General features: G+C 36.2%; 1 protein-coding gene and 1 non-coding gene across 4 annotated transcripts in view; one reads left to right on the top strand and one right to left on the bottom strand.

Annotated features, from left to right (window-relative positions):
• Positions 1–24656, bottom strand: part of Hhip (hedgehog interacting protein) — a 93395-nt gene that overhangs the window by 9652 nt on the left and 59087 nt on the right. For all 3 annotated transcript variants that reach the window (XM_021247697.2, XM_021247696.2, XM_004868907.3), the window contains exons 8-12: positions 21708–21826; positions 19412–19535; positions 18559–18689; positions 15587–15668; positions 407–555 (exon numbers count right to left, since the gene is read on the bottom strand). In XM_021247697.2, coding sequence (XP_021103356.1) covers positions 407–555; positions 15587–15668; positions 18559–18689; positions 19412–19535; positions 21708–21826 — 605 coding nt within the window. The remainder of the gene's footprint in view (positions 1–406; positions 556–15586; positions 15669–18558; positions 18690–19411; positions 19536–21707; positions 21827–24656) is intronic.
• Positions 19939–20040, top strand: LOC147823370 (small nucleolar RNA U13). The gene has a single exon (XR_015443998.1). It is a non-coding gene; the product is annotated as a small nucleolar RNA U13 (small nucleolar RNA).

Below are 24656 nucleotides of genomic sequence, written 5' to 3'. Positions count from 1 at the left end.
CAAGCAGTAAAGCTGGGAGGGCATTTATGGGGTGTTTGGTAAATGCCAGGACGGAGAGAGGGGCTTGGCAAACACTAAGTCACTGGCTGGTGTGTGCGCACAGAATCCACGGGTGGGCGCCCCATGGAGATGGCCTGGTTGGGCTGTTCTCATTTTTTTTTTTCTTTTTGAAAGGACTCAGTCATTTAAAGTTCTTTTATATAATGGTTAGCTTACATATGTGAATAGTTGGCATTAAGGAAATGGGAAACATTTAATTTTGAAGTTCAGAACAGATGAGCACTAGTATTATTACAAATAGCTAAATATTTTGAACACAAGGTGGTGGTAGAACAGGGATGCTATGTTACTGAGTACCTAAGAACTGTCCCACCCCCGGTCTTTCTGTGACCACAGAGATACTAACCGATTCTGCAGAATTCACCCTCCCAGCCTGGACTGCAGCAGCAGGTGCCCGTTGGGGTGCAGTAGCCGTTCCGACAGAGCGGGGCACACTCTGAGCTCAGGGTCTGTGCAGGTTGTACGGTGGCCCTGCAGTCCTCAGGCAGTAAAGGTCTGCACCAAGAGACAAAAGATGAAACTGTATACTGGTTGAAAATCATAGCAGAATGAAATCTAATGAGTCTATAGCTTATAAGTTCTGTCTCTTTCCAAAGACACCCTTTTTTCAAAGAACTCAGTCAATTCACAACTTAAGTGGAATAGAAAAAAATACCTACCAGGGAGGAAATGAACTAATCAGTTTTGAACCAAAGTGATTGGTCTGTCTGGCAATGTCACAGAGCTGACAGCATTCCTCAGAATGACCACTTGCCTCCTAAAAAGGCTGGAAATCAAGTTTTGTTTTCATTTTACATTTCTTTTGAGATAATTTTTTTAGTTTTTTTTCTCTTGAAAGGTTATATATCTGTATATTTGTGTGTATTCATAATCTTGGGTCAAAGCTTAAATTCTTCATGCAAAGAAATATGTATAATGGAAATTTTATGTATATGAATATCAGAACCAAATTATGATGTATAAAATCTGATTTTATCTTGTTAGGAAGAAAAGGAATGCTAACAGTAGCAAATTGAAAAATCTTATTGGAATGTAAAAGTTCATAGATTTTTGTTTTTATTGTTCTGTCACTGCCATCACTTACAGGGGAAACCAAGAAGCCTTGAGAAGATTTTTAGGGTTCTGTTTTGTCATGTTGTCACTCAAGATGGGTGGGTCAGGCCAGCCTCAGGGTCCCGACTGCTCATTACCTAATCTTCTGGGAGGACAACATGAATAGGCTTTCCTCTCAGTATGGTACCTGGGCCAGAGGGTAGTGAGAAAGCTCTTGCATTTAAAGAATGTAAACAAACCAAACGTCACCATCAGTGAAGTCACCTGCAATAGGATGACCAAAATAGTTGGGGTCTTTAAGAGCCATAACAAAGAAAGTGATCATTACAGGTCAAACCACCACAAAAAGTAAATGAGGGAGCTGAGCTGAGATAAGCAAGTAACCCTGCAGGCTCACTTTTCTACAGTTATGCCCTTATGGCAATATGAACAGTGGTAATAATTTAAGGCCTGCCTTCAGGCTGTTTCTATAATGACTTAATCCTGTATATATTAAAAATCAAAATATTAAAAATGTATAGCAACTTCTTCAGCTCCTCTCCCTAATAAAAGTCCCACTCTGCATTGAGAACACTGTGTTTTGCAACTTATGCAGTAATTCAAAAAACTTCCTTAAATCTTTTCAGCCTCCTATTTAAATCTGGAAACAGTCATTTTATGGGAAACTTCCTTAATGGATTCATGGACTGAATGTATTCCTATTCAGAAAACATTAACAAATATTTTCCACGTGTTCCCCAAGGTAGTCTTTCTGGGAGTAAGGATGGGGTGGAATAAAGTAGAGAAAATATTAAATGGTCATGCCAAGAAAAGCAAGGCCTTTATCTTCAGTGTCTTCTTGCCACTGTTGAATACCCCACGGCTGCTCTGCTTATTCCTCATATAAAATCCTTGTTTTGATTGTGAGACAATGGTGGTATTTCTCTTTTTACTTTTAGACAAGGTCTCACTGTGTAGTTTAGGCTGGCCTTGAACTTGTGAACTTGCGGCAATCCTCTTGCCTCAGCTTCCCTAGTGCTGGGATTACAGGTGTGTCTGGCTCATGATGGTGGTATTTTTGGCCACCTGAGAAGCAATTTTTCAGTAGTTAGAAATTTTTGTGGATCATGGGTATTGTTCTAATCTTACTGGTGACCGAAACTGTAGAATTTTGTGTATCTATGTGTTGCTATTTGTTTACCCTCTTTGTGACTGAAAAAAGAAGATACCCCAGGGTCCTGGGATTTACCTCAGTGGTGCTGCACCTGCCTCACAAGTGCAAGGTCTTGAGTTTGATCTCCGGTACCAAAAAAAAAAAAAAAAAAAAAAAAGAATATACCCCAAAATACAGTATATCCAAAATATATTACACAATGTAGGTGATGCAAAATATGCTTGTGCACAAGTCACATACTACTCCACAAGATGGTTTATGCTTAAGCAGGTAAATCTAAAAGATTTATCTTTTTTTATCTTGATCCTTTAGATCAAGAATGTAGCTGGACATGGTGATACATGCCAGTAATCCCAGAGCTCTGGCAGGTTGAGGTAGAAGCCTCAAAAGGTTGAGCCTGGGCAACTTAGCAAGACACTATCTCACACACACACACACACACACACACACACATACACACAAGGGCTGGGGATATAGCTCAGTGTGAAGGCCCCAAGTTCAACCCCCACCACCATACACACACACACACACACACACACACACAAAGAGTGCAGGTGAGTTCAGTTACTCAACAGCTAAAAATGTTCCCTGTTTGGGGCAGTGTATATGGACACTGGTTCATGCGCACTAGGAAAAGGAATGAGAATATGACAGATAGGGACCCAGTAGTGGAAGACAGTTCTTTAGGTAAGAGCAACTAACTATTGTTTCTCTCCTGACCCTCCAATTAGATGCTCGTTTTTGCACAGCACATTCCAATATATAGAAACTGAGATTATGAAGAAAGTTCTAAGTTTTTTTTAAACCCAAGTAAATGCCTATTTGTGGAAGTAATTGTTTCACATATAGGCATTATGATCCTCTCAAAATTTAATATAAATATCTGGAGAAATGACCTTTTTCTATTATGAGGTTAGTAACTAACATTTATCACTTAGCATGTTAAATAAATCTTCTCCCCTTCCTTTAAACTGTATTCTATTGGGGGCTCCTTTAACATGAAAATTTATGTGAAAGTTGCCTGTCGCTTAAAGGACTTCTCCTAAAGAATGAATTAGTCTATCTCTCTTTTCCATTCTCCATTGAAATGAAACTTTTCTGAGGACAGAAGCTACATACTCTTCAAGTCAATCATTTTCTTAAGCAAGTTCTATGCTCTTTATGGATAAGATAGGAATAAAACAGGACCCTGATCCTCATGGAAACTACAGGTGAGGACATGCATGAAAACACAAGAGTATAATGCAGTGTGACCATTGTTAAGATACAGGTGAACACGGAATATCATAGGAATAGAGGGGGGGAGTAATAAGTTTATGATGGAGAAAGAGATATCTCTGTGTCTACAGTTTAGAACTAAAAGTAGATGAAGATACAATACTTTGGTGACTTCTCATCTATATAATGAGAGATGACATTAGGAGCTGGGAAAATACTGTGTAGTGTGTCAGTAAATGCTCTTAAATTAAATTGAATTCACAGAGTAGTAACTTTCTTAAATAAATTCCATGAGAACAAGTATTTCCTCTCTTCTCTATATCTCCCCAGGACCTAGAAAACATGTAGCCCACACAAGATGTCTGTTGGATAATGAAAATAATAAGAATATGGAATTTTTAAAAGATGTTTGTTTCTTTTCTGTTGGATAAGAATATTAGGAATAATATATGGTATAGTAGTGGAAGAATATCATTAAATATAATTGCTATACTTTTATGTAATAAACATAAAACTAAAAGCACTTGCTATATTTCCAGTGTCTATTTTAACTCAATTATTCTAAATTTTTCTAAAGCCTAAATTCATTATATATGATGTATTTTAATACTAGCTGTAATCCTAGTAAGTAAAAAAAAATACTAAAAAGTCAGTGTAAGCATTACAATGACTGTTTTTTCTCCAAATGAGAATTAAAGTCAGCACATTTAAATTCATTTCTCTAGTAAAATATTTGGTAAAGTCTGATAAAGGCCATTAGTGATCCCAACTCTTCCCTTCCACAAGACTGTTGTGGTGACATTTGACCTTCTACTAAAACTTGAATAGGATCCCTTTACATGGAATAAGAAAAAGGGATGAAACAATATCCTTCAACTTTATCATTATTGCCATGTTCAAACAGCCCATGTTAAGTATACATAAATACCATCTGTCTGTCTATCTATCTAGGTAGAATCTAAACAAAAATCTAGACTATGTGGTTTGGACAGATTAATTCATTTTCATATTTACTTTTATTAGCCACACAACTGGGTGTTAACTTGGGTGTATGATCTAAAAGAATCACTTTAGGAGTCTTTTTCTTCCTTTAAAAAATTACTTTTTAAGCTATTAGAACATTAGCTCTACTGAATGAAGTCAGAAGTGCCTTTCAAAACAGAGAACTGAATAAAGAATCTATCAAGCAAATTGTAGTGGTGCCCTGCATTTGATCCCCAGTATTGACCAGAAAGAGCTTACTTGTTGACAACTGTCCCCATAGTCTCAAACTTAATTTAAATCAGAAAAAATTCATATTTCCTAATCTCTTCACATGCCAAATAATGAAACACCAAGGGGTTAGTGCAGAAAATTGCCTAGCATTCTTTAATATATAAGACATTATTTTCAGAAATTTAAGATGTTTTCTTAGAAACTTCCTTTGGCTGGCTTTGGGTAGTGGTGTAGAGGTTTGGATACTTTCTGGAAATAGAGAGAAGTTAGGATGCCTGAGTAATTAGGCACCTCATATGTGATGATTTCTTGTGACTAGGAAAGGCCCAGAGTGAATATCACTGGATAGCAGGATTATGGTGGCTTTGATTTAATGACATTTAATTTAATAAGTGAGCAAATAAATCAATAAATGAGAAGTCTTCTGTGAAATCGTGTGGACATACTGGGATAAATCGCACACGAACTGGCTGGCCCTTCAGAGTGAGCAATGCAGAAACCTATTTTGTCTTTCACAAAAAATAAAGGGCTCATTCTGAAATTATTAAGTATTAGATTTTAATTTAAGGGAAGGGTGGAAGGGGTGAAGGGAGGGCAGGGGAAGGGGAAAAAAAATAAGAGCCAAGATACTCATGTAATGGTACAAGATCCCAATGATGTATGTAAATGTATTTTATACCTAAAATGTACCAATAAACTTAATGGGGGAAAAATAGATTTTAATTTAATTTAATTGTGAAAATAAGATGAAAGGTCATGAGTAATTTATAAATGCTGGCTCTGTGGAGGGTTTGGAAGCTGTAATAATGCTATAACCTCTCTTAGCAATCTCCGTAAAGGGGAAGGTGAGGTAAGAACTGCCTGACTCCTTTACCCATAGCCACACCGGGTCCCCTGAATGTATTTCCTACAATTGTAACATTTATGAAACAAAATTTTCCTCCATGATTTCTTCCCATGCTTATGAGTTAGGGAAAATGAATAAGTCTAAATCCTCATTACTCAGTGTCCTACTAGTATGCTCTGGGATTTTCTTAGAAATGCAGAACCTCAGGCCCCAGTTTGTCAAATGATTTGCATGTATATTCCAGTTTTGGAGGCACTGTTTCAAATTAGAGCCATTTTCCAATCAGATACAATTAATGTGGCCATTAATTAGTGTGTTCTGGACCTTTCAAGAAGGGTATGTGGTGGATTCTCACAATTGGGTGGGGTCTCGCCTCTGCATGAGGAGAGTCTTTCAATGCCACAGCAGGTTCTAAGTCTGATGAATTTCCTCATTCTGTAAATGGTGTGAAACATGCTGATCCTTAACCACTCATTATTTTTAAAGCCAACACTCAGCTGTCTTCTTACTTCAAGAAGGAAATGGATAATTTCTCATGATGGAATACATTTCCTTGTTTCCCATCTGTGTGGCTCCAGGCAGAGGAATAAACATTAGTATACTACTCATTGTGCCATCTTTTAAATACTCATTTTAGTGCCTTTTTCCGAGGTCAACACATAAATCGATCTCCTCCATCCCCCATGTTTGCCTTTACTCTGGTTGTTCAGTGAGTTGTTTTCCTGGCCATTTTGATATTTTTTCTTTTCAGTGTCAGTGTACTAAGGAGGAATAGCATTCTAGATTGTGAGGGTTTCACACCATGTTTTGGGACTGTACACAGCCATTGGGTAGCAGATTTTTAAAGTGAATCTGACGGTATATTAATTCAGTTGGGCTGCAAGGAACCCTAAACATTTATAATACAATCATATTCAAGGTAGAAGAATGTAAAGAAATGGAACATATTCTTGTGTAAGCATATAATATCAGTCTCACAAGGACTTCAAGGCAGCCCAGATAGCAACTAACTTTTCCTAACAGTTTATCTGTTTGAGCATATCAAGAAATGCATATCACATGCAGGATGCAGAAATGTCTTTTTTATATTTTCAAGTAACCTTGCAATTGGAATAAAAGGAAAGAAAGCTTAGAATCAAGAACAACTGAATCTGTGTGCATTATGTATCATATTAAATTTTTATTTATATTATACATTTCTAAAATTTTAATTTGGAATGGATAAAGCCAACATTCTATATTATTTCTAGATAGCATCTGGAAATTTCTCTGTTCTGAAATATGCTAAAACAAATGGGTTTGGGCTTTGGCCACTGGCTATCTTCTCTAACAATGTCATCTGTTTTTGTTTTTGCTTTTTTGAGACACAGTATTACTACCTAGTTCAGGCTGACTTTAAACTCACTGTGTAGCCCAGGCTGGTCTCTACCTCACAGCAATCCTTTGCCCTGGCCTCTTGAGTGTTGGGATTACAGGTGTGCATCACCACTCTTGGCATAATGTCTTCACTTTGAAGTTTTCTGAGGTTTAAGTCTCTTCCCTCAAATGTTAGATTCACTTGCTCACCTCTGATGCTTACTAAGAGTGTTGATTGGCTTTAACATCTGGGAATTCTTTACTGAGTTGGCGCTAAACCCGAAGGAGGCAATAGTGACCTGGTGAGGAGAGACACAGCTTTGGCTGCCTAGTGCTAATAAGATAAAAAATTTCATAGTTACCTGTTCAATTTTGTTCTATGGTTAAAGATGCAACCATCATAAAAGCAAATAATGGAGTTACTTTCATGTTTCATTTTATCCCCAAGATAGATATTTGGCTTTGTTATTCTTAGATTTAAGAGATCAGGGTAGGTAGGAAAGATGAAGTGGGTTCACACAGTTGGTTACAGATAGTACTGGAATCTTTTCAAAGCCCAATGTTCTTCCCTCTTACTTTAGAAGAAGGTAGCAAGGTACTCGTATTTCAGGCCCTTTTAAGTTCACCATCTAACACCATTACCACAATACACAAATATTTAATAGGCCATGTGAATGGTTATGTTTAATTTTATCAACTTAACTCAATGTCTTAATTTCCATGAGAAAATCAGGACATGAAAAGTTATGAGATCACTTAAAAGCAAAACCTAAGAGAATGAGTAATGGAACTAAATGATAATGTCATCTGCTTTTACATAAAAAGACAAAATCCAGCTTATCAAATTGCCTTAGTTAGCTGTTATATTGCTTGAAATATCCTAACTTCTGGAGATGGCCAAATTACAAAGTATAGATGTTTCTACTTTAATTCAAAGTGTATGTTCCTGAAAATGTTTGTATTCCACAGAATTGCATACTAAAAATAATGTAGCTATTGGACTGAATGTTGTGCCTTCCCAAATGTATGTGTTAAGGACCTAATGCACAGTGTGATGTGAAGTAGAGCTTTTGAGGGGTAATAAGGTTTAGATAACATTGTGAGGATGGAGCCCAGAGAGATTTCTCACCCTCTTTCCCCATTGTGTGAGGGTGCAGTGAGATTGCAGCTGCTGCAAGCCAGGATGAGAGCCTTGTCAGGAATCTGACCATGCTGGCACCTGATCTTGGATTTCTCAGACTCCAGAATTGTGAGAAATCAGTGTCTGTTTAAACCACCCAGGTATTGTGTTATAGCAGCCCAACCTGATAATGTGAAAAGCTTTTATGGAAAAATCAAGGTCTGCACAAAGTTGTAACTGAAGCACTAACAACAAAATTAGTTCTTTGGGAGAGAGTGAAACAGCTCAGCAATAGCTGGAGGTTGCCTCAGGAGAGACTGGAAACAAGCAAAACCAAGGTGTAATGGAAGTGGACCCCTGAACACTGGACGAAGTCCAGTCCACAGATGGCCACGCAAGGCTGGGGATCTGACTTCTCACCTATGAAGGTTCTTTCTGCCTCAGCAACAGCTAGGCTGAGGGCAAGCTCCTTTCCTTAGCATTCTAGTGGGACTTGCCTGAAAGCTACATAACTTTCACGTATGCAAAAATATGAAAAGCTGCATATACTTTTTATGCTATTCAGTCATCATTCTCTTTTATATATGAGATGATTAGTGTTAAAGAAAATCTCACTGAGGCAGGACAGACTTGTCTGGCAAGCCAAACCATGGTGAAATTTACCTGCCTTCATATATCCTCTGGACCATTAATTTAGCAATTAATAGGAAAACACAGGGGTTTTGCATGCTTATGAAAATACAACCAATAACTTTTTTCCTGAATTTACCCATTTTCAATGAGATGAAATTAAGGATAGTGACATCTAATATTAACAAACAGGATGAATAAATTGATTATAATATAATTCAAGAAGATGCAATACTTTTAGCAATCATTTAAAAAATAAACTATTATCTCTTTTCTCCCACGTATAAAGCAGTAGATCTGTTAGTGTTTTAATTTCCATATTATGTGAAGGTAGAAAGCTTAAACATCACTAAATGCTTTTTTCCTGCCCTATAAAAGAGCCCCAAAATATCAGTTTACATTCTCTTCAAAGATTATTAGGATGAAAAACTCCAAAATTTTCCGTTACACTTGTTGATTTATTTGTCAGTGTTGACAAAGAAAAGTCATTTAAGCCAGAACTGTTTTAACTCAACTAAAATGAATTAGTATAAAATGATGCTGTTGTAGCTCTTTATAAGCTACAATTTCCTTTAGAAAGTGTCTTTTCACAAAAATTTCCTGTTTTAGACATATCTAATGCAACATCAAATCTGCCTTTGCCTCACATATTTCAGGAGCTGATGATACATTGCCTTACAATGAATGCATGAAATATTCAGACAGTCTAATAATGTCAAACTTCCAGCATTGTCCTAGAAGGGATGGTGTCTGGGGAGAGGAGGACATGGGACTTAAAAAATACTTTTAACAGTTTTTCACTCTTAAGAAACGAGTCTCATTTTGAAGAATATATTCTTCATTATTCATCTTCTCCATTTTATATATTTTTAACAAATCCTATTTTTAAGTGGGGATTCAAATTTTCATAGCAATCTATACAATCACTATAAGGGAATATATTCCAACATTCAAAATTAATAGGTTAAGAGACTACAATTAGTATAAAACATAAAATTTCTTTAAATGCTGTGGTCATCTGTCACAGCTCCAGGAAATGGGGTATACATACAAGTCATATATGTTCTCACCATTAAATATGAGAATTGATTGATAATTAGCTTGACTGAGTTACTGGACGTGATGTACATTTGTCAAAATATCATGTTGTACCGTTTTTCCCCTTATAGTTTTCTTTTCTTTTACTTTATGGTACTAGAGGTTGAACCCCAGCTTTCACATTGAGCTACATCCCAAACCCTTTGTTATTTTTTTGAGTTACTAATTTTCCCAGGTTGGGCTAAAACTTTTGATCTTTCTAACTTAGCCTCTCAGAGCACTGAGATTACAGGCATGTGCCACTACACTAACCTTCTTATAGCTTTCCATAGTTTCAGTTACTTGCATTCAACTGTGGTCCAAAAATATTAAATGGAAAATTCTAGAAATAATTAATAAGTTTTAGCTAACTTTTACTATAGCATACTGTTATTTTTTTATTTTTTATTTTTTTGGGTACCGGGGATCGAACTTGGGTCCTTGCACTTGCGCAGCAGGCGGCAAGACCACTGAGCTAAATCCCCAGCCCTATTTTTTCATTAGTTATTGTTGCTAATCTTTCTCTGTGTCTGAAGAATTTTTTTTAATCACAGGTATATTTGGGTACACTGGAAAAAACATAATATATATAGGGTTTGGTATTCTCTAGTTTCAAGGAGCCGCTGGGTGCTTGGAATATATCGCCCAGGGATAAAGGGAGACATATACATTGTAGACATATACAATTCTTGTTAGTCAATTATACCTTAACAAATCTGGGGAGAAAAAATTTAGAGTCATCTTGATGACTGAGAAACTGGTGAAGGATTTGTAGCAGGGCAAGAAATAGAATTAGTTTTGTATTTTGCAGTGTAAATATAAATTTGTTAGCACTTTGAATAAAGGCATCTGATTATTTTAAAAAATAGGACATATAAGACATTTAATAATATGATCGTATTATTTTTGCATAAATTATTATATATTTTCTATTTATTTTGATAAATCTTTTTTTTTGGTACTGGGGATCGAACTCGGGACCTTGCGCTTGCAAGGCAGGCAGCGGAACCACTGAGCTAAATCCCTGGCCCTGTATTTATTTTGAAATAGGTAATGAGTATGTAACATTGCACATATATTACCTCAGCATATGTAAGTGTGCCTGTATATGTACATATACATATGCAAATCTTGGTAAGGTATGAATAACATTCTAATCACACTAAGGCCATTGCCATATATTATATATTCCTATTCATCCATTCATTACATATTTTGACTTTGATCTTACCCAGTTCTTTTTGTAAAATGTCTTTAAAATTCCAGATGTTATGTGGCAGCTTAGGGAAGATTTGATGTCAAAAAAGGGATTTTTATTATACATGAAATATGGCATATTAAAAATAAAATACAAACTGGCAGAGAAGTGTATATTCATTTTTGGTTATTGGATATGCATAGTAATAACAGCAAAAATATGGAAAATGCTTCCTTGTCTTTTAGACTTCTAATCCACCATGCTGAATGGATTTTTATAGGGCATATACTTGCTCATGACCTCTAGTGTTAAGAAATTCTGTCATGTTTGAAAACTAGTCCCTTGTGGAGCCTGTATCCCTGTTAATAGCTGAAAGGTCAATGGAGCTGCTAAACAGTTTGCATTACTGTCAGGGTGGCCATGAAAACACCACCTGCTGCAAGAGGACTTGGCAGCTGGGTCAACAGGCACTGTGGGAATTTATCAACTCAGGGGGGCCACTTGCATAAAACTTTGACTGATGAATTGGGACTAGACTGGCTTATTGGGCTAAAGCTGCTCTATTATGTATGACTCTCTATGGGTTGACAGAGCTGCCTGAGACACATGTGAAGGATAAACAGAACTGATTTCTCCTCATGAAGTGATTTTTGGGGAAAAAAAGCATTCTAGCATCCTGCATAATAAGGAGCAGGATGAAGATGTTACAAAAAAGTAAACAAAGGGCAATAAGTGGCACCTTGGGGGAATCCTGAAGAGGGAAGAATGGGAAAGAAGCATGAGATGCAGTTTTGGATAGTGGTCACAGGAACCTGGGGACACAACATTTCTGTAAAGTGACCACTCCAGCCTGGAATTTGCATTGTTAAATGTATAGACATCTTAAGGGAATGGTCTCTGTGAGTTGGCTTGGTAACAGATAAACAATACACTGAAATATAGCTAGAGTGGGTACACAGTAAGTAAATCACCATGATTGTTCTTAATAAATGTTATTCTTAATAACTTTGTTTTACAAATTCCTGGAGAAATAAACCCTGGGAATATTTCAAAACAAAGATAAAAAAATCATTTGATCTAAGTTCATCTAAAACAAACTTAAAGAATCTTCCGTCTTTATTAAAAAATTTGTATTCTATCTATAAAGCTTGGACGTTATACAACTCTGCCAGAAATCTTTAATTTCCACCACCCAGGAGCATTTGATTAATTCTGAAAAGATTCAGTATCGAAAGCATCATAGGCACAACTTGAATATTTGAAAATCAGCTATTAAAAGCTTTTTAAAGTTCCAGGGATATCTGTGTCCCAATTTTGAAACTATGGGAACCTCAGAAGTTGAGATTACCTGAAAATAATTCTAGGATGCATGGAATGAGCACCAACAATACTAAAGAATTCAACAGGTTTTAAGGATGTTTTTTATAACCCTCCTGTGCCCTATGTAGAAATGAGGCAGGGAAAGACTGATCATCTGTGCTTTTTTGATAGGTAAAGAGGCACAGTATTGGGAAATAATTCATGTAGGGTTCTATACTGAAGGTGTTTCAGAAACCAGACCAGTTGACCCCTGTCCTGCCTGTACAGCCTTGCTCTTATTTGACTAGTTTCAGATGGCACTATTAAGAGAAATGGGAATTACTGCCCCGATCTTGTGCTCCATATATCTAAGTCTGTTTTCTGGGACTCTTAGCAGATGGAGGCGCCCAGGCTAGGACAAGCTGAATCCAGTACTGGGGACCCTGTGATTTCGCTGAACCAGCTGCATGGCTGTTATTGCCTTGATTCTAACCCCACTCTGCTATGAGATCCCATTGTTTCACCCATGAAGATATTTCTGATCTCCTTTCAATGCTCTAACTTAGAGGTGCAATTCATTCCTTTCCTGCTTCTTTACAGAAGTTTTTTTTGTTTTTCTTTACAGAAGTTTTTTTTTGTTTTTCTTTCCTTCAATAACTTCTGAGTTCTAGGTAAACTTGACGGAAACCTGGTTGTATTCTTTTATTTGTGAATTTTTATTTTCTTCATTATACATTTCATTTTTCTATCAAGTTACCTCACCATCCTTTTCCAAGGAAATTGCCCAACTGTTAATGATTTAAAACTTCTGTAAATGATTATGTGATTTATAGCTTTAGACCAAATTGTCTTTATAGATTGAGATGGTAATATTGGAAACTCATCTGCTTTTGCCAAACTTAGATATTACATGTGATTTCTAAATTCCTTCTGTATGTATGTGTGTGGGGAAAGCCTTAAAAAGAGATCTTATACTAAGAATATAATTGCTATATAGAAATCAATAATTTTATAATTTGGTATTTTCTCTTTCAGGACTATAAATCAATTGATGTTTGAAAGTTATTCTAAAAATATTCTAATACATCTAGGAGTTTCTCCACAAGAATAAAATTAACTTAAGAATTTAACTTGAGTTAGATTTTTGACATTAAAAAATATATATAGAGAGAGAGAGAGAGAGAAAGAGTTGATGAGGTTCTTTCTTTAAATTTTGCCTTAGAAGTTTTAGAAAAACAGTTTGCTCTGATGCAGATATCCTGAACACTGCTATGCTAGTAATTAGCTCATGTTTCCAAAATAATCTTGCTCACATACTTAAGTGTCTGCTTATACAGAACTTCAACTCATCTAGGAAAAAATACTATAATAATAAACTTTGGTGTCCAAATCGCAACAGCATGAGGCTCCCAACAAGTGTTTATGAAAACAGTTTAATTTTGGAAGTTATGCCTATGCCTGTGTACAAGGTTGGTGTCATTGGGATTCTGTCACCTCCCCCACCTCTTGAAAAGCAAACACAAATCTGAACCCTGGCCGCACACATGACATGACTCACCAGAAACAGGCTCTGTAATGAGAAGCCAGGCCTTCAGCTATGTCACTCTGAGACCACCCTACTTGAGGGGGCCCTACAATCACAAAGCCAAGGTCCCTTATGGAAATCTTGGTAATTAGACACTATTAATGGATTGAAGGTGTAAAATTCGCCTCCACGCACCAAGAGCCGAAACAATCCAGATGCTGAGATAAAGATTTTTTTGTGAGGGGGAGAGAGAATTCATTATGATACTACCAAGAAGCTTAGAAAAGCATATCAACTTTGACGATGTAATGGAACAACACTGACTATTTTGAAACTAATCTCATTAAATGTAAGTGAAATCCCTGTCCCTCATTATGAATCATTACAAGGCTGCTATTTTATGAATTAACATTAGCTTGACTTTTATTCTTAAAGTTGCCAACTTCAACAATCACCTAAGTGTCTGATAGCTTTTTCATTCATTGCTTTTCTCAAAAAGAACACTGATTTTACACTCAAGAAGGGAAAAGGAATCCCTCTGCTTTATGACACTGTATGGAGGGGTACTTTGTGTCCGAGAATATGTGCACTCTACAATAGAGAAGGGAAGCTATCAGTATTCGACATGTGACTGACATGTGATGTGCCCAACAGGCCATTGAAAGTTGATTTTTCTTTTTGTTCTGTAGTAACCAATGTCAACCTATATATCCTTCAGGAAAGAAAGTGTTTTGTTGTATTTGAAATGGACAAGAATTCTCCTTTCATAGTTGTCTTTTTCAGGAAAGCAAGTGCAATCAACAGTTTAATAGTTTTTTGTTTTTTGTTTTGGTACCCAGGATTGAACTTAGTACCTTGCGCTTGCGAGGCAGGAAGTGGCACGACTGCTCTAAATCCCCGGCCCAGACAGTTAAAAGTGGACCATTTGGTTAACTTTTCAGATCATTAATTTATTCTTTTGAAATAAACTTAAAATTTAAATAAGTGACTGTAGAAGGAATTTGAAATTGCAGCACAGTATGGCTAGAGAGTCACCACTACCAGTGTTCAACATGGCCTGGTCATATTTGTGAGGACACTTAATTTTGTAATAGTTGTTTCTGGTGACAAATGTGTATTAGACAGCATGTAACTGTAGCAGCTTCTAAGAGTATCCACCTCATCCATGAAATCAACAGCTGTTTACTTAGGGTTCAAGATGACTGGAAAGTTGTGTGGGTGCTGACGCTGAGGATAGGAAGGAGCTAAGGCAGGATAATTATATTCCTTAAAGGATTAAAACATTTATATCTTTGTTATTAGCTGAGGCAAATAACAAAACATTCTTCTATTTTCATTTGGTTGGTCATAGCAGTCTTCATGAGGAGCTGTGAGCTTTTGGATAGTTTTGAAATGAGGCTCAGATGTTGCGCTGCCAAAATAACATCCTGATTACCTAACAAAAATCATACTAAGCAGCTGTAACGTCTGCCAGCATGTTTCTCGTTTTCCCAAAAATAAGGGGTTTATTGCTTCCAACACCAGAGTTGAAGCCACTGCCTCACACGTTGGGTTCCTCTCCCGGGTTTTACCCGAGAACTTTGATTCCACAAATACAACGTGCTCTGGGATGACAGGAACAACTTGAATGAGCTTTTAAAGTCCCGAGAGGCCACTTGTGACCCTCATGCACTGGAGGAGAAGGTCCCCTCAGGACAGCCCATAGCATATGGGGAGGGTGGAAGTGTTCATCTCGGCCAATTGCCAACTGCATCGCTTCTATTACTAATTTGAATGACCTAAAACAACGTGAAGAAAAATATTACCTGCTTCAAAGGGATAAACAGAAATCTCACCTTTTCGGATCCACAATTTTGTAGAGTTTTCCATTGTGAGTCTGGGTCATACTTTTACTGCTTGATAAAATGTAAACTTCACCTGGTGAGAGAAATAACGGTAAGCTAATTCACAGCATGACACTGTTGCCAAGCAATTATTATCTTCCTCTCTGTCAATTTCTATCTCCATCCCCCCTCAGGAAGATCATGCGCCTAAAGGTTGTGGCAGTGTTTCACAGATCTGTCTTCACCATACATCCAAAATGCACTTCTTTCCACATCCCACTATGACTCCCACTGGAGGAAATAATATCTCTCACTTGGATTATGGCAGCAGACTTCTAATTTAGCACCCTATTTCTACCCTGTTCTGTGTTTATTCTCAACGTTCACCCTCCAGCCACCCTTTTTGAAGGAGTTAGATCATGTAAGTTAGGTCAACTTCCTTTGTTCCAACGCCCTCCAATGACTTCTCATCTCTCTCAGAGCAAAATGAAGTCCCAGCAGTGGCCTGTTGAGTCACTTGCTGCTCCTCTGACCTCATCTACAAGTGTGCTCCCTTGTTCACCCTATTCTGGCCTCACTGGCTCCTTGTCTTTGAATATGTGAGGCCGATTCTATCCCTGGATTCTGTCTGTCTCAGGCTCCTATATTCTTGTAGGTCTCTACAAGGTTCATTTCCTCCCTTCCTTCAAGACTAAGCTTAAATCTTACCTTTTCTAACTGTACTATTTAAAATTTCACCTGCTATACTTGGGATATAGCTCAGTGGTAGAACTGTTGCCTAGCCTGTATGAGGTCCTGGATTCAATCCCAGCACTACAAAAAATAAAAAATAAAACTGCACCTTCTCCAACTCCTCCAAATCCCTTTTCACTATTAGATTTTCTTCAAAGCATTGTGTATCAATTGACAGGCAATCTATATTTTTACAAAACATTTATTAGTGTCCTCCTTTACAACATAAATTTCATAATAGCAGTTTATATTTTTTTGTCTCTTGATCTGCCCCTGTATCCCCAACACCTAGAACAGAGCTTATTACAGAATAAGGTACTTGGTAAGCATTTGCATTCTGCAAATGCAGTGTTGAATGCATACATTTTATCTTGATTTATTTCTTGGTTATCCCAAGTTGTTACTGCTAATTAATAATTTGAGGTGAGATGAGGCATGCTCATTTTAATATTTAGATTTTAGGAAAGAACACCCTTGTTTATTACCACTTCTCCCATATAAGTCAAAGTACAGAAGGAATTACATAAATAGGAAATTAAAAACGATGATTATATGTTTATAAGGTTTTACAATTTATAACTGGTTCTCACTTATGAAATGGTCTTTGACTTAATCTGTATTTCTCTATTCTATTTTTAATTGTGCATCAAGCATACTTAAATACTTTTGTACTTCTGAAAAGGTTCACACTAAAAATACAGACTCAATAGAAAAAATAAAAATGAAGTTAAAAAGCAAAAGAATCTTTGTTTTCCGAATAGTTTATAAGTGTACTTCATTTAATCCTCACAACAAAGGCATCTTGATTTTATGGTTAAAAAAGTAACACATCAGACTGATTTTTTCACTCAAAAGGTGCAAAAATGTACTCATTTTTTTACATGGCTCTAGAGAGTTTCACATTAAAATGTAATTCATTTAAAGTGTTTTTATTTTTACTACAGGTTATACATAAGATGGGAGCATTTGGGGAGTTGAGATTGTACATGCTTTATTTTTTGGCTCTATTCACAAAACAATATAGTATTACAGGTACAGAGACATTTGGGATATTTTTATCAATGGTAGTGATGCTAATATGATTGCAGATGAGTAGTTCTTGTAGTGAAGTCTGGGAAAACAAAAATGATTCAATCACAATATCCAAACATACACCTCTAACCCTGCCACAATTTAATAATTCTTAAAGTTTGTGAATGAAATTTAAATTACATTACAGATTATATTTCTGATTCTTTTGAGTGGGAGAGAATATAAAGGAAAAACTAATTGTAAAATGTAAAATCAGATGGAGTTCTTTCCATCTCTGTATTCCTATGGCTCTGAAATGTCTTATGCAATTCAGGAGTCTTGTCTGAGGCTTTTATTAATCTAAGCAAATGGCATGAAATTATTTCTGATGAATTTTTTATTTAATGTAAAAAGAAAATCCATGTGGACTTTTACAGAAAATACACTAGTTTAGATAGGAAGCATGTATTCTTCTATTTCTATGCCATCTTTATCCATTTCTGAGGCCAAGGGAACATCATAGCCATAGTTTGAATATTGTTCCTTACAGAGAGATATAAAATATACATTAATCCCTATAATATAAAATAGTAGAGAATAAAAATTTCACTGTCTGGTTGATCATATTTCAATTTCAACTTCTTTTTTTATTTAAAGCTGTGTACATTTTGATAAACATGCCAAAACATATTTTACCTACAGATTGTCAATAAGAAAATTTCTGTTCTATTGGAAAGAAGATCTATAACTCAGATTATCTTGCACAAACGTCATGCTCCAATGGGTGAGAGAGAGAGAGAGAGAGAGAGAGAGAGAGAGAGAGAAAATAAATTTTAGATTTTGATAGCTGTTTTTCTATTCCAAGATACATGGATACATGGGAAGGTTTCTAGATAAAGAAGGTTTCTAGATTAAACATTGCTTTCATACATATCAGAAATATCAGCAGACATTTACAATGTTTTTTTCTGGGAGTCTCAAAGATTTTTCTTGCTCCTGTCTATTTTTCTGCTTTATTACTTTTATTATTTCTACAATGAAAATAAGATATGAAGACTCTCAGGGGAATGTTCCTGGAAAAGAATATGTAACTGAACCAACTTTAATCTCTCTGGTAGGTTTTCTTTGTTGGATTCCATTTCCAACAAGTAGAAGATGAGGCTGTTATTCTTTAGGTCAGAATATACTTTCTTGAGCAAGGAAGTGAGAATGGAACTTAACAGAAGTAATTTTTACAGTACCTAATTCATCTTCTCCAAATCCCAAGATGTGACCAGAAAAGTAGCCTCTACAGGAACCACTAGTGCCAAGACAGAGTGGTTTTTCTTGCCATTGCTTGGTCACAGGACTTTGCTGAAGAGTTAAGAAATTCCTACAACAAAAACATACTGTAAACCTACAATAAAAATATACTTTTGCTTAAAGATCACAATAAAATGTTTAAGATCAAAATAATTGTACCATGGACCTGACTTCTCAAAGGAAAAATAATATAGCTAATCATGTTTATGAGTGCTGTGAAATTCTCATATGCAGAGAAAGCACTTAAAGATATTTTGTTTGGAGGGAGCATTAAAGTACTTGAGTATAAGAAAAGCTCTTCCCTTCAACTGGAGAATGATACAAAAATTTAGGCTAAAATTTAATTTTGTAGAATTCCTATCTATAGATAGAAATTTAATTCTATTGCTCCAAGTCCTGAAAATCTGGTAAAATAAAAAATTTTTATTCTCCCAAGATAGTTTTTAAGGCGTTTTTACAACTCATGCAAAATAACAGGTTTCAAATTATTCCTTGTCATGGTAAATTTTTGTTGTGGATGAAGGGAAGAGACTACATTATACGAAATGTCCATCTAAAGACTTTTCTGTTTTAAAAAATTATTTTATAAACTTGATCAAGTCTTTTTAAAACCATCCCTTTGAGAATTCTTCAATTAGCCTTTATATATAGCGTAACAAAAGGAAATCATATGTGTGTTCCAGGTATGATGCCCAATGGGAGACAGTCACTTTTGAATGTTCTGTGGAAGTTTGTCAACTTATCCATGGATACATCATTTGATGTATCAAAACGAGACATCAGGAAACATACCCACTGCGATCTCCAAACACGTAGCTTCCATACAGTCTTTCAGATTGGCAGCCTCGGTAAACGAATCCACCAACCAAAGGACCATTACTGAATGGTTTGAATTCTAAAAGCGATGGCTCACTTTCTGGAAAGAAGCAGAGCATTAGATCAAATGAAAGTAAGAACAACATAGGCCAAGATATTTAGTGCAAATAATTAGTCTTTGTTTAAATACTATCAAAATTTATAAGACCTCTGTATACAGCTTAATGAAATGAAAATGGTCTGCAAATGCTTGCTCTTGTTATAATTGTCATGATACACTGAATTTTCAATAAAATTAGAATCTAGATATTTTAGAGATCATGGTAGCTTCAGAATCAAATTACTTTTAAAAACAATTTTCAATATTTTTGTAGAAATGCTTTTACTTATTTAGTTAACTGAACCAGGCATCTGTCAAATTATACAAAATTTTTTAAAGTTCACACTTTAATGAAAAGTGAAAGCATAGTGCATAAAAGATCTTTACAATTACATTTATTGTGATCCTTCAGTTCATGAGCATGATGACTGGGTGTTCATGCCACATGCATGAGATGTGCCACCCTCCAGCCTTCTTATAACTTTGGCACATTACCCATTTCATGTGAAAAAAAATTATATTTATTGTATATTTAAAAATGATCACTTAAGTAATATCTTCACTTAAAATATTGTTTAACAGTTATGTTTATGGAGTTGTGTGGTTAACAAAGTCTACTCCAATAATTCCTTTTGAATTACAAGTGTAGAGTTCCATTTCTCAATGTTTCCATGCAGGCTACTACATACGTGAGTATACATACACTAATTGCAATGGGAAAGCTCTAATGTCAGTTACAAATTAATGTGAAAATTACTTCTTAGTATTTAATGTCAAGTAACTCACCATCAACAGGAAGTGTTTTATCAAAAACCTTTGTGGAAAGATGGTAATTTAAAGCCCTCTGCTTCTCCCATGTGATTATGGTAAATATGATGTAATACAAATTAGAAAAGATTAGAGAAGTTTTAAATACTCAGCACCCCACAAGGCAGCATAACTGAATGATTAATGTCATGAACTATTGAGTCAGGCTACTTAAATCCATCTTTTCCCACTTTATGTTGTGTTATAATTCACCTTTTTGTGCCTCAGTTTCTTCATCTATACAATGTGGTCAGTGATAGACTTGCTCTATGAATGAACTGAGTAACATTTTTTTTCTGTAGGATTTGGCATGTGAGCACTGTGGATGTGTATTATATGTATGAAAATTCATAAATGCAGGGCTGTTAATACTGCAACTCGTTCTGGCTGAACCTCAGTTAATGTGATTATAGAATTTAGTTTAATCTACAGATGCAGCCAAAAGTCCAGAGAACTAGGGGCTCATTTGATTTTTTTGTAAACCACATTATACTTTGGTTTGGCTTTTATAAGACACACACACACACACACACACACACACACACAACTCTGGAAAAAAATTAAAAAATAACCAAATACCACATGAACTAACACAGCTGCTTCATTCCTGGTGCTAAATAAATATCTGTATTGAATGAGTAAATAGAAGAAGCAATCAATTTAATAATCTTAATCTACTATGTTCCCTGAATCCTAATAATGTTTAATATATTGCTTCCTTCAAAAGGACTATATACTAAAATATTAAAAATACTAAATGTTCTTGCACTTCATTATCCAGTTTTATATTTTATGTGTTCTCTTTAAATAGTAATCATGTTATTAAAATTAATTTTTAAACATCCCATTCTCATACCTTATTTTCACAAATCAATTACTTTGTCTAAAATGAACACTTTTTTTAAAAAAAAAAAAATCACATTCTTATATAAAACACTTACAGTTTTCCTAATAGCTGAGATTAGCATGTAGGTTATTGAGAAATTTCTCACCTTTAACACTTATTTTATTTCTGTTTATAAGATGTTAGCACAAGTTCTTCCTTATTACATTAAGTATATAGAAGTTATTCATCTTGATTCTTAGATGAGAATCATACAAGCTGCTAACTTTTGAAGTAATTAAATTGTGTGCACCTACTGAGAACCATGCCATCCATGGGAAATGTCATTAGCCAAATAGAGTTCTGAGGGCCTATAAGAGTTTCTAACTTCAAAAAGTGAGCAGTTTACTCTCTGGCCACCGGTAGGCCAGTGTTTTTATGTTTTCTCAAGTGCTTATTTTGGAAAAATCCTTTTCCCTTCAATTAATATGCTAAAACCAAACTCAAACTAACTCGAAATCAACAAATTATGTTTGACTTACCATAATCTTTTCCTTTTATTATCTGTAGAATTCTGGCTGATCTGTTTTTTCCATTGGAATCTGAACAAAGTATTGTTAAATTGATGCTTATATCAGTGGGATGTCGATCCACAGCACATCTGCATAACAAAAGAGGTGGATCCCCATTAACTCCTACTGGGGTATCTTTCAGACTTGGACTGGGGATTCCTGACATAGGACAAAGACCTCTGTGGGCTGGCAGAAGATCCTGTGAACAATTCAGTTTGGATTTTCTAGAAACTACTAAAAGAATCATTACATTTTTGTTCATTCTGTTGAAGCTTAATTTCTTCCAGACTATATTCTAAGTTTCTTTTGGCATCTCCCTCTACTATGAATGTTCACACTGTCTCAAAACATTTGTTAGCCTGCTGTTAAGGAACATTTCCTGTATAATAGTTGAAGCTGGGCATGGAGGTCCACACCTATAATCCCAACACTGTGGAAGCTAAGGTGAAAGGGTCATGAATGAGTTCAAGATCAGTCTGGCTACATAGCAAGACCTTGTTTCAAAGACAAAGCAAAAACCACAAAAATTGGTAACATATAATGGTTAAGAATCAATGTCACCGTCAACTCACATCTATAATGTAATAGTATTAGTCCTATTTTCTTATATGGACCACTACATTCTAAAGCTCAGGATGCTGTAACAAAGGGAAACACGTATGTTCCCATTCAGGGAATAAAATTAAAATGTACCCGGTCTCAGGAAGTGCTGTCTTTCGCATCAGCTGTCTTCATGTTCTTCACCCCTCATATGGGAGCCAGAATATCTGTGATGTAAGCCCCTGACTATAAGCTCTACTAGGGCAGGGATCACTTGAATGTTTAAGTTAGTGAGAGACTAGGACTGGGGGAAGAATAAAGTCAAATAATATAATTTTTGAAGTTCTCAAAAATGTGCAAAACAGGCCTCCATTGTTTTTAGGTTAGATCTTGACACTGTTGACATTTTGGGCCAGCTCACCTTTATTTGGAGAGGCTGTTCTACAGATTATAGGATGTTTGGAAGCATCCCTGGCCTCTACAACGAGATGATTGTAGCTCGCTCCACCCCCATCTCCAGTTGTAAAAAATAAAAAATGTTTCCAGACATTGCCAAACGTTCCCTGGAGGCAAAATCATTCCTCTGAGAATCACTGTTTTAAGCCAACAAAATCCATTAATCCAAATGAAACCAAACCATTGGGACCATTAAATAAATTTAAAAATCAACAAAAGTTTTGAGAGTGGGTGCCAGGTCTTAAGTGACATAAGAGCCATGTAGCAATTATTAAAAAGCAAAACAACACAACAACTGTTGTCTCCAAATGATCCCATTCATATGGAAACTGCCTCTGGCCTGCTAAAGATGGGTGATTTGCTGGGTGGCAACAGTTCCTTTACTGTCCTCTTTAACTCAATGACTCACATAATACAATGCCTGGCAGGGATCATGACAAAGACATGTTGGGACTTAAGGTGGAACTAAATTCACAAAGGGTAAGAAAATTTTCCTGCATCACTTTTCTTTTGAAGATGGAGAAACTATGACAAAAAGAGGCCTGACTTGTTTCCAACCAGAAACAGCAAATCCAGATGAAAAGGCCAGCTCTCCCAGAGGTGGAATTGCTAGGGGCTATGAGCATAGCTCTAGCTGAACACCAGGGCCACTGACTATTTGATCCTTCTAACCTTCAGTTGTTATGTTAAAAAAAAAAAAGGCCAGTGAAACTAACCAGGATGATATTATGACAGTGTATACACATTATTGTCCATTCGTCCAAACCTATAGCATGAATGTAAACAATAACGTAAGCTGTGGAGTCTAGGATCTGTTCATCAGCTGTAATAAGTGTACCATTCTAAGGGAGATGATGATACTGGGAGGGGCTATACTTGTGCAGGGGTAGGGGGTACCCTGGAAGTATCTATACCTTCTGTTCAATTTTGCTGCAAATCTCCACCAGCTCTAAAAATAGTATATTTAAAAAGGGGGTGTAGGGTGTGGGTAGGCGACAGATGTCATCTACCTCAGAGTACTGCTGAAAAGCTTAAAGGGGAGACTGTCGAGGGATAGCTGTTGAGCACCCTGCAGCAAGGAGTTTACAAACAGCTTCATTTTAGTTAACAGTTATTTTAGTTTCTTTTCTGCTTCATTAAATATTTTTTTGCTTAGAATCCTCTTGGAGGGAGAAAGAATATCAACACTGACTTTCCCTTCAGCCTTCTGCTGTCAGAGGACGTAGGACTCCATGGCACAGGCATCTTGCCTCACGGATGGTCTATAAAGCATGCACCCCCGCCCCCGTATTTTTGCACCATGGCTCGGAACCCCCAGGAAGCTTGTGAGAAAGCTCGCGCGGGACTGTGGTAACTCAGGCTGCTCTACTTCAGAGTCCTGCTTTGAGGTGTCTGTGAGTTCTGAGCTATAGGGATGGAATGTGACAGCTTCCACCACATCCTGAGCCCACCTCAAGTGTTCCCTGTCGAACAGATTTTAATATCTGCTGTGATGCCAAAAAGAAAATGAACTGTAGGCTTGGGCTTTGATGGAGGGGAGATGAAGGGCAAGAGGGATTATCAAAATAAAAGTTTGAGAAATACTCACCTTGCACATAGTGAACACTCAATAAACATTAAATAGCAATAATATTGAAGCAATACTCTTAAGTGAAATAAATAGGACACACATGTGTAAATAGTTTCTCTGGTGTGAGTAACTGAAAGTGTAAATAAGAACTAAATGTATAATAGGTCATGTGAAATAGGAAGAAAAGGGGCAAAGGGGAAGGAAGTGGGAGGGCTAGGGGAAAGGATAGAAGGGAATGGGATTAATACGAGAAAATGGAAAAATAGGAACAAAATCTTTGTAAATAGGGAGGGCTGGAGGGGTTGAAGGGAGGGCTGGGCAAGGTTGAAAAATAAGAACCAAGAGAGACTATG

Source organism: Heterocephalus glaber, unplaced genomic scaffold, assembly GCF_053883595.1.
Source record: "Heterocephalus glaber isolate CG9 unplaced genomic scaffold, H.glaber_assembly_v1.0 deba00001587, whole genome shotgun sequence".
Taxonomy (NCBI): domain Eukaryota; kingdom Metazoa; phylum Chordata; class Mammalia; order Rodentia; family Bathyergidae; genus Heterocephalus; species Heterocephalus glaber.
The sequence above is the reverse complement of the archived record's forward strand: the minus strand, read 5'-3'. Positions and strand labels throughout refer to the sequence as shown.